Source organism: Populus trichocarpa, chromosome 17 (genome assembly GCF_000002775.5).
Source record: "Populus trichocarpa isolate Nisqually-1 chromosome 17, P.trichocarpa_v4.1, whole genome shotgun sequence".
NCBI classification, from domain to species: domain Eukaryota; kingdom Viridiplantae; phylum Streptophyta; class Magnoliopsida; order Malpighiales; family Salicaceae; genus Populus; species Populus trichocarpa.
The window spans coordinates 14,174,866-14,185,699 of NC_037301.2; the positions used below are offsets into that span (position 1 = coordinate 14,174,866).

The 10,834-nt window shown below is 34.7% G+C and overlaps 1 protein-coding gene across 1 annotated transcript; it reads right to left on the reverse strand.

Annotated features, from left to right (window-relative positions):
* Positions 1-1,923: 1,923 nt before the first annotated feature.
* Positions 1,924-6,645, reverse strand: LOC7496620 (cysteine-rich receptor-like protein kinase 42). The gene is made up of 9 exons (XM_024588463.2): positions 6,421-6,645; positions 5,399-5,802; positions 4,523-4,923; positions 4,104-4,232; positions 3,895-4,022; positions 3,534-3,747; positions 3,214-3,445; positions 2,578-2,728; positions 1,924-2,486 (listed from the first exon to the last, which is right to left on the reverse strand). Exons 1-9 carry the CDS (start codon positions 6,625-6,627, stop codon positions 2,172-2,174), a joined length of 2,181 nt encoding a protein of 726 aa, XP_024444231.2. The 5' UTR covers positions 6,628-6,645; the 3' UTR covers positions 1,924-2,171.
* Positions 6,646-10,834: the final 4,189 nt, after the last annotated feature.

Here is a 10,834-nt window from a genome sequence, read left to right on the forward strand (position 1 = left end):
GAAAATAATTAAAATACAAAAACAATAATTTCATGCTTCAATCTGGTCCATAAAGTCTTGAGATAATTGTTCTATGTCATTCCCTTCCACTTTAAAAAAACTCATCCTCGAGTTATACGTTAGAAATTGAACTTCTAAAAAAAAAAAAAATACTTAAAATATATCATTCACAAAATAGCATGTTTTTAACATGTGAACTTCAAAATTTAATTTATGATATATGTATAATAAGAAGAATTTTGTATATAATGTTATATTTTTTTTCCTATAAAGTCAACTTGAAGTTCCTTTCTATATTTATCTACTTCAAATTGAGCTCATCTAAATGAACACTAAAATAACTTTCCATAATATCTTTAGAAGATTTATAAAAAATTACTGGGCTCTCCGTGTCATTGCTTGCATGATCTTCATCATTATATAAATCTTTTTCATCATCTCCATCAAGTTTGCATAGAACATCTTCATCATCGAAAGGTTCTTGCTCATACTGACATTCAATCACGTTGATTGATTTTTGTCTCTTAAATTGTGGTTGTTTGTCTAGATCTAACAAGGTCTCATTATCTCCATCAAGTTCATCTTCACCAACACCCTTTACCTAGGCAAGTGGTTGTCTAGATGAAATTTTAGGAATAGGACCAAGGTAAAGTTGACCCCAAGGTGAGTCTCCAAACACGTTCCTCTTCTTTTTGCGATTCTTGTTTGTGCCTCCCATCAGTCAAAATAGATCTTTTTTATCAGATGAATACTCGTAGTTATATTGACCATAAGGATTTGCATGAACTAGTTCAATGACAGATTGGCCACAAGCGTCATCCTCGACTCGCGCCTCTCTTCTTTCCTGGTTCATGTTTGCACGCAACCCTAATGTCTCAAGCCTGATTGTAAGGTCACCAAATCTAGCGTTGATGTCACCAAACACAGTTTGAACTTGCTCCTTTAAAGCTGTTAACGCTACTGAATAGTGATCTAACTGATCCCACATATATCCCCTGATCACCGTCACATAGATAGTTGTCACCACCTACTCCACGATTCTCTTTTCTGTTCGCCATCGATGCAGCTTATAGCGAAGATAAAATTACTAGAGTTCTCAAGCTCTAAGGTTACATACCAAATTGTAGAGCAATCTAGAGAAAATTCTATGGTATATATTTTTATTGAATCTAAATTATAGTATTGATCTCTATAAAATAAACTAGACATCTCTATTTATATATATAAATACTAAAATTCTTTATATGAAATAATTTCTAATTAAAACTCATCTAATTAATTAATAGAATTCATTTAACATTATAATTTTTAAATAGTAAAATACTAATTAAATTAAAATTTTTAAATTAGATACGAAACAAATAATTAAGATCCGAAATTAACTAGAAAAATAATTAAAACAGAAAACAGTAACTTCATGCTTAATCTGGTACATAGACTCCTATGATAATTGTTCCATGTTAGTTATACATTAAGAAAGTAAAGCCTCTTTCCTCATTGGTGAACCACTAATGTGGCTTATTGTTTTTTCTCAACCTGGTGCAATTTGAAGCAAACACTTTCACAGTTGAAACATTGTAAAGACCCTGTAATAAAAACGTGGATGTAATAATGTTTGGCTCCATTGTAGGTGTAGGTTTCTCAAACAAATTGTTTCCCATTTTCTTTTTGTTGCTAATTATTTAATTGCCAAAAGTAAAATCGTTTTGCGTTCTGAAAACAATTCATACAATTTCTTTCATTTTTTTCCATGTTGCAGTAGTTCGATGATATCAGTTAAAGTGGGGAGTTTTATCCTTTTCTTTAGTTAAGAATTTATATTTTGTGTTCCTCGTGAATTACCTGTGATGAATATTGGAACTCAGTAGTTAGATGGTTTTGGTTAGAGTGCTAGAGCTGAAAGTGGCGGGCGCATGGTTTCAGTGGCTGTTAAAATGATTGTCTTTTATTCACAAAAATGACTAATCAAGCTTAAGATCATTTGCCTGTTATTGACAACAGATGTCAAGTGAAAGGTTCAGGAATAGATTTCGTTTTCCTTTGAATGGTCTTATTTATGGTGCCAATCTCTCATGGAGGGATCACGATGATGCAAATTCACAGGTCCTATTAACTATTCATCTTCAAGGCTTGTTGCCAAAGTTGCACGTCACATTTTATGAATCAACGGGTCAGCGAGCAGACACCACAGAGAAAGAAGCAGTGGCATTGGATGAGGAGGAAGAAGTAGAAGTGGAACTGTCTCCACGGACCCTTTCTACAGATTCAACAAAGGGAGGTCTAGTTGGTTGCGTGTGCTTCAGTGAACCCCTACTTTTGAACAAAACAACTAACTCGGACATTGTTGGCCTTAAAGTTGGTGATGATTGGGTACACATCAAGGCAATCTCTATGATTTTCTTTGCATGCTCCGCTTCATACTCACTGGGATCTAAGCTTTCATCCACCAATTCAATGTGCTTGCCATCCTCATATAGCTTCCATGCCTGTTGAACATGATGCAGACAAAGATACAAGACTGAAATGACAGCATAATAAACATTGTCTTCGTTAAGGTTCTAGCCTTCCGCGACTCACCTTTTTGAGGAGGTATTCAGCACCAGGATCAGCTATCATCTCACTGCTCTTCTTGCCACTTACGATTTCAAGGACAACGATACCAAAGCTGTACGTGTCAACTTTTTCCGATAGCTGTCCATGGAGAGCATACTCAGGTGCTGTGTATCCCCTGAATTCATGGGCATTGATTCAAATTTTGATGTCAGATATAGAGGCATTTGAGAAGTATTTGTGTTCTTTAACAAGATTTGGTAGTATGAAAAAACATACTGTTATGACTAAATGTGAAACACCTTAACTGATTCATGTTCCATTAGCATGGATTATAGTTATGTTCACATCCACCATCATGTTTGCTATATAGTTTCACCATACAAGGAAATATAACAGGAATCTAGTAGAAAAATGGTGGAAAGCTGTTCTGAGACTTAAAACTCTTCTATATAGTGCTGCAACTGCATTCATCTTTTCTGAAGGTAATGTTTCTTGTACTTACAGATGAAAGTTTTACTTCCCAAGACATAAGGGATAGGGACAGATACCGAAGAGATAGAAATTTGTTTGGTTGAAGAGACATAGAAGAAGATATAAAATAAATTTGTATCACAACAATTGCATGGACCATTCTAATTTCAACAGTACATTGTAACTTACAATGTTCCGGCAAATTTTGTGCTAAGGTGGCTCTGATTTTCAGGTAGAAGCCTTGCCAACCCAAAATCTGCTATCTTGGGTTGGAAATCGTCATCCAGGAGAATGTTGCTGGATTTTATATCTCGATGAATGATGCACACATGGAATTGCTCGTGCAGATAGGCGAGCCCTTGAGCTGTGCCGAGGATTATATCAAATCGTTGCTTCCATCTGAGGGATCCTCGTTTTTCACCTGCTCCCAAGTAAAGATTCAGCTGAAATTTCAGTCTTCAAAAAAATTGTAACTATTTTGAAGTGGCATCATAGCCTATTTACGTTACCAAATAAGAATCTATCAAGGCTGCTGTTTGCCATGTATTCATATACAAGAAGTAGCTCTGGTCCTTTGGTACAACGGCCGAGTAGACGGATAAGATTCCGGTGATGAACATTGCTTATCAGTGTGACTTCACTTGCAAAATCTGCTTTGACCCTGCTGGACTGGCCTAGAGCTAGTTTCTTTACTGCAACTACTTTCCCATTCTTCAAAGTACCCTGTGAAATTGACAAAGGATTTATTAACAATAGAACAGTGAGGCAGAGGGTAGAACTGTTATGAGCGTTTTCCATAAAGGAAAAAAGCTTCCATGCAAGATGTGATGGCTATATGTTGCAGAATATTTGCAGTCTCTTCTATTTCACCTTGTATACATCACCAAAACCTCCTTCTCCTAGCTTGTTTTCTTCTTTAAAATTTTTTGTTGCCGATTTCAAGTCCTTATAACTGTATATGATGGCGCCTCGCAGCTCGGTTGCATCTAATATATTACCTGCAATAATATTAGGAGTTAGGATTTCACTTTGCAATAGATCATGAAAAGTGAAGATTGTGACCATGCCGTTCACTTTACCTCTAGGAGCTGCCTTCCGCTTCTTAGATAGTTTAAAACAAACAAACAATCCAACAATAAGCAAAACAAGGGCTCCCCCTCCAGCTGCACCCCCGATAATCGCGCCTTTTTTGGAGCTTGATGAACTTTCTGCAAGAAAAACAGAATGTTTGATTAGCATACAGGACTGGACATAGCCAGTCAAAAGACATCACTTTTTTGTTTCAGTATCATATGCTGGCTTCAGACGTCTATCTGCACGAAATGTGCTCTGATGAACATAAGTCCGTAGATGATCTAGATTGCACAGTCGCTTCAATTTGCAAATGTCCATAGCATTTTTCTAAATCACAGAAAACATAACTTAATTGGCTCAAAGACCTCATGAAATAGACAAGAAAACAGATGGAGACTTGGTGTTGGTAGAGAGGAAATCTCACTAGTTTTCAAGAAAGGCAGGAGATCGATAGTCTGGTTATCAGCAAAGAAGGGTTTGTCCGAGTATCTCATAAAACATCCTGAATCAAGTGCCCTGCCATCCGCATTTGGAGGACACCTCTGTATGTTTTTATAGGCAACTTCCATACAAGCTTGGCAACCAGCCGAATCAATAGTTTGCACACATTGTGCAATGCCATACACCGATACATTTGAACCTGCCACTTCCCTCTTGCTAGCAGCAAAGAAACCATCTATCCTTGGTGTCGCCACTTGAAGATCGCCTAATAGGCCTGCCACAGTTGTGTTAAAAGTAGTATCTGGTGATGATGTAGTTTGATTCCCGCAATACTCGCGATTGGCATCCCGAGTGGTCTCCCCATAGAAATCGCTCCTCTCATACCTCAACAAAGCAGAGAACATAAAGTTTAGTAACAGGTTAGCTAGTTGCCAGTTTTCCAGGGTGTCTCAACACCCTTGGTTCCTGAATTATTTGCTGGATTTTGAAGCAATAGAACCATAAACCAACAGGTTATTGATGAGAAAAACTTTCCATGTGAAATTGACAGTTCATGGCAAACTATTCGACCATCTAAACAGTTAGATGCTGTCTACTGACAGAAGGGATTGATTGGTAGTTTGATGCCATTTCTGGTCATAATTTTTCTAGAATTTTTCACCTTAGGCAACAAGCATATGAACTCACAAGTAGGGTTTTTCTCTGTCAGAAAATGTTTTTCTTCCTAAAAACTGTCCTGAGATCGCTTTCAACATCAAGGACACGGGAAATTCTTAATATATGATTAGATGCTATAACCTGTTAAAACCTCAACAAAATTCATTAACCAAGTCTTAATTTAAAGGATCCAGGAAAATACCTGAGGAAACATCCATCATAGACAACACGAGCACCATTGGCCACAGAGCAGTTGCGAATCTGCGTCGAAGCAGCAGAAAAACAAGCAATGCATTCAGCTTCAGACATATAATCTCTGCATTGAAACATGACATAAACCGGGTCCGAACCACTCAAACTTTGCTCGGTTGCAAAGTGTTTGCTGCTGTTCATCAAGTCTGTCCTGACTAACCCGAAGGTTATGTTCAGGTTGCTCTTGAAATTCGACACGCTGCTAACATTATAATTGCTGCAACCTTGGCTTAGCATATTGATTCCTGGGTCTGATACTCCCATTTTCAGCATAAAACACCATGTAATTACTACTACTGCATTAAACATGCAATTCCTGGCCTCCATCTTTGTGTTCGTTATTTGATTGTCTTTCTACAGGACAAAATTAAAATAAAATAAGATACATAAATATCAAATGACCGGGAACAAAAGCCGCCTACACAGAATTTTCTGTTATTTTTTTCAGTATCTATCCACTATTAATTATCATGTGGAAGCCTATATATGTGTACATGTTCAGGAATGAGAACCCTATGGGTGGATCAAACAGCCTGGTTTAGAACATTGTTGTCGCCACAGCTAGTAGATTTGTAACCTAGGCTGTCTTAAAATAATTCTTTGAGGGATATTATTTCTCTATTATGTATTATTATTCTTTTCTAGTTTTTCTTTTCTATTTGAAGGGTTGTAATAGCCTTTGTAAAACATGAATGAGTAAAATCAAATATTTTCAAAGTCTCTCACAATCACAAAGTTTTTAATCTTTAACTGTTTCAACTTTTAACAAACCCTATTATCTTTTATTATCATTTTATAAAATGAAACTTTTTCTTTCTTGAAATCAAGGGTCAACCACTTTTTAGCTTGAGTAACTTATAGTTATTCTTAGAAATAATTGAGAAATGCCAGTGACACAATTGCATGCGTCACAAATTTTTCAAAGAAGAAACAATAATTGAGAGATGTTAATTAGATAATAGCACATCTAACCTTAGAAGCTTGTACTCCTCCAAAGAAAGGTGAAAATAACTCATATCTGGCCTGTGCAAATGGCAAATTCCCCAGCAAAAGGGAGTTCGACACAATCTTAACCCAATGAGGTAGACAGACATGGGGCACATCTTCTACCTTACGCATAAATGGGGTTGGAATGGAGGAGGTGGCGATGGCGATGGGATGGGGACAAGCCCCCGCCATCTCAAGCGCGCAGTCTCTGAACTCGATTGTATGGTGCTAATTGAATTTTTAAGATAAACCTGTCGTTGAATATGCTTCCATTACTTAGATTTACCCTTTCCCCCCCCTGGTATTAGACTTTACTATGTATCATCAAAATTGTAGTAAAATTCATTATTTATATGTAATATTTTTTTATCGGAACATTGATTTTTAACTATTTTACTTTGTGTGTGTGTTCAGTGTATATTCATCGATGTAGAATCTCTAAACTTACTCCAATCCTATAAAAACCTTGATAAATATGAGATGCACGCAAAAAAACTATATTTTTTCTGATATGTCATCACCTGACTGGTTTGGAAATTTTTTTAACTGTTAAAATAGATTCAAGTCAAATTCAACAGGATTGAAAAAACCCTAACAAATAAAAGAAATTCAAAAATTCAAGTCAAATCCGGCAACCTTTGTACTTAACTTCTTTTTGGCTACGTTGCAATGGTTCTTACCCCTCCTATGTCTTCCTCCTAATTTCATAATTTTGAAGATCAACATGACTCGAAGAAAGTCAAATCAATTTAAGAAGACACAGAAATACCATGTCCATAATCAACTTACAATAATGCACAATATCTAATGTTTTGCAAGGTCAACAAGCCAGCAGAGAATGCTAGTTTACACAGAAATAGCAGGTTTTGCAGGTGAGGGAGGGCTAATTCGCAATAAACACGGCCCTTTGTACTTTAATTAGAGCAGAGTTATGGGCTATTATCATTGGTCTTGAACTTGTATGGTAGCTTGAAATTTATCTTATTTAATTTAGATTCCGACTCTTTTCTGATAGTGAAATTTCGTTACAAAATAGGCGAGAAAATAGACAGTAACTATACTTTTATTGTTAGAGCCTGTACACTTTTTACTAGAGATTGAGAGATCAAGATTTAACATACTTTTTGAGAGATCAACTTTACAGCAGACTGGTTAATGAACTTTGATTTATCTGGTTACCTATTTAATAAGGAAGATTGTATTGTTAATGACCTTCCTATGAGTTTATATCCTATTTTGTATTATAACCTAATCAAGTCTGTTTTACCTCGTTTAATTGAATTTTTTTTAGGCATTTAAGCCCCAATTTGCACACAAAAAAATCATGCAGAGAATGCTAGGTTACTTTCTTTGCAAGCAAAAAAATGGTAGTTTAACAAAATAGAAGAGGAGGGTGAGATCACAACAAGGAGAACAAAACAAGAAACTTGCACGTTGTTAATTTATAGAAGATGGTTTTGTTTTTCTTATTATTTTCTCCTCTTTAAAATATATTTTTTTGGTTGATGGGATGATCAACGTTATTGTTGCTCGACTATATATATATATATATACATGAGGGGCCTAAGCAAGCCCAAAACAGCAAGTAAAAGCCTACCTGTGATATCTAAAATTTGTATACAAGCAGTGTACAATACAATCAGGAGGTTCATGCAAACAGCAGAGTTAGAGCCTAAGGGAGCTCCTTTGTTATCCAAAACATTTGCAGTGTTTAGTCTCTCGAAAAGTATTCCCAATCTGCACATGCCAACATGAATCCAAAAGCTCATAAATAGCAGCAGCGGAGGTATAGTTTTAAACCCGATCCAGCCTTATATGTTGATCTGAAAAATCTGTGATTCGAGGTCTAACTCAAGAAGGTTTTAATTAGTTGAATGATCATGCAATATATTGACTTGGCCAAATCCGTTTAACCAAACCAATCCTGGTTCAAATCCGGTCGGTTCAATGTCTTGTAAAAAAAGCAACAAAATGCTACTATTTTAATAGAAATGATTCAAGTTTGGCTGAAAATGGGTCTAGATCAGTTGAATTTACGAACGGGGTGAGAGTAGATGTAGATGTAAAGGCTGTGGAAATGGTAGATGAAAAAGGAACTTGAAAGGAGGACATGCTTGGAGAACGGTTGCCAAATAATGTTGTGCAAACCCTTGCTAGCATATGCCCTCCCAGCCCCTCTAATGGAGATGATAAAAAGCAATATGGCCTTGGGCCTGTAAAAGGGGGTTCTCAATATCAGCTGCTTATGATTATGTTGCAGAAGAAACATGGAACAATCATGATTCTACTTGGGACAAAATCTGGAAATGAAAGGGACCACAGAGAGGATTAGAGTTTTTTTTTTGTGGCTGTCTGTTATAGAAAGATTGTTAACTGATGCAGAAAGAAACAGTAGACATCTTGTAGAGGATGACTACCGTGACATGCCTAGGTCAGTCTGAATCACTTGTACATGTGCTCAGAGGTTGTAAAGCTGCAATTGACATATGGTCTGTTTTGCTCTTCAAGAACATATGAACTGGTTTTGTCAATTGGAAACACAAGATTGGCTTATACAGAATCTTTGTTCTTTGCATGCCCATTTGGGATGATGCCTGTGGCCGATTTTTGGTTGGTTGTTGTTGTTGCTGGAGCAGGGTGGTGCAATGCCATCAAAGCTGAGCTGTAGGCAGCCACACTTGGACTTCAGCTTGCTTGGGACAATCGATTTAGAGCAGTGGTTCTGGAAGTGGATTCTAAACTTGTGTGCCAGTTGATCATTTGAAGACGAGGATGTTAATTCTCACTCTTCTTTGCTGGCCTATATTTTTGCTACTGGCCTATATTTGTAGACAATAACAAGGCAGAGGAACGGGAAGAAGAAGAAGAAGATGAAGAAGATCTCTCTCATGAAGAGCCCAGGTCCAATAATCGTATTCAAAGCATAAATATCCAAGTCTGACAGCCCATCAAGAGGAGACCTCTCAACACTCTTGAAAGGATCGGAGAAAGACATCTCGTTAAATATAAATTAGTAAAAGGGTTGGATTAATTTTTTTTAATATTAAAAAAAATACTTGATAATAGTGTTTTTAAAAGAGTAAGAAAAATTTAGGATTCAGGTTATTTATTTGAATAAATTTAATAAGCTTGTTAATTTAATAATATAATTATAAATAAAAACCAAGGAAAGTAAAAACAAAAAATTAGAAAAGATAAATAAAAAACAACAATGAAAAATTAAAAAAATTAAACACTTGTTAATATTACAAAAATATATCCTATAAATATTTTTTAAGAGTCTCAACGATTTTATTTGATAACAAATAAAAAATTGAATGAGAAACTCAATTACTAACAACTCTAATATTTAAGGGTGAATTAAAAAAAACAATCAAATTTTAAAAAGAATAAAGAAACTTGACTCTAGTTAGTTTGCCAAACTTGCAGCTTACTTGTAAAGTTAGAATAATCTTGTACAAAAAAAAAGAGAGTAAAACAATGAAAATAAACTTTTAAGTAAATTAAATAATGAAAGATAAATTAAAAAAATCAATTAAAAACCATTGGAAAAAAACTCTAAGTCATCTAGAGTTATCTCGACTAACTTGCGATCTAAAATATCAGATTAGAATAATCCTATAAAAAAAACAATAAAAATCATGAAGATAAAAACTTAACAATTTAATATTAAAAGATAATTTTTTTTTGTCAAGGCATATAAAATTTTTATTCAAGGATGTTGTGATCATTTTACTATTCATTTACAATGAAAAGGTAAAAAATAAACCTGCCTGCCATCGCTATATTTTTTCTTTCTAAGAGTATGCTATTCATTTCACCATAAAAAAAAAAAAAAACTATTATACCCTCGCTTTCAAAGCTATTTGTTTTATGTTTATTGCATCAAAATCATTATTTAACTATTCTAATTTACGGTACCAATAAGACTATGATAGAAAAACTACAGTAAAAACAGTATATTTTTAGTTTATTTTTATTTACTGTGTTCGGAAAAAAATATATTTTAAAGATAAAAAAGGAATAAGAAAAGTAAAATATTGGGGATACAATTAAAAAGATAATTTAATTAAAAGAATAATTAAAATAATAACAATTAAAATAATAGAAACCAAATCTTATAGATAAAAAAAATTAATGAATAGTGAAATTGAAAGAAAAATCTAAATTTATGAATTATTTTAAATAAAACAAATAACAATAAAAAAATAAGAACCAAATTTAAAAAAAAAAATTAAAAAATTACTTTGAAACCTTATAGAAGAGAAGAACTAATGAAAAGCGAAACGATCACCAACACAAAACCTGATAGTTTTTTGCCACACACGACACCAAGCCATCCAGAAACAAAGATAATAGAGGTTTGTTTCCTCTATGATCTCAGGTTCGAACTTTATGG

What these genes read in the sequence shown, in the direction of transcription:
- LOC7496620 (XM_024588463.2), bottom strand. Translation starts at nt 6,627, where the DNA reads ATGGCGGGGGCTTGTCCCCATCCCATCGCCATCGCCACCTCCTCCATT. An exon ending in CCTTGATAGATTCTTATTTG is followed by an intron (nt 3,446 to 3,533) that starts GTAACGTAAATA and finishes ACTTGGGAGCAG; the next exon opens with GTGAAAAACGAGGATCCCTC. An exon ending in ACAAAATTTGCCGGAACATT is followed by an intron (nt 2,729 to 3,213) that starts GTAAGTTACAAT and finishes CCATGAATTCAG; the next exon opens with GGGATACACAGCACCTGAGT.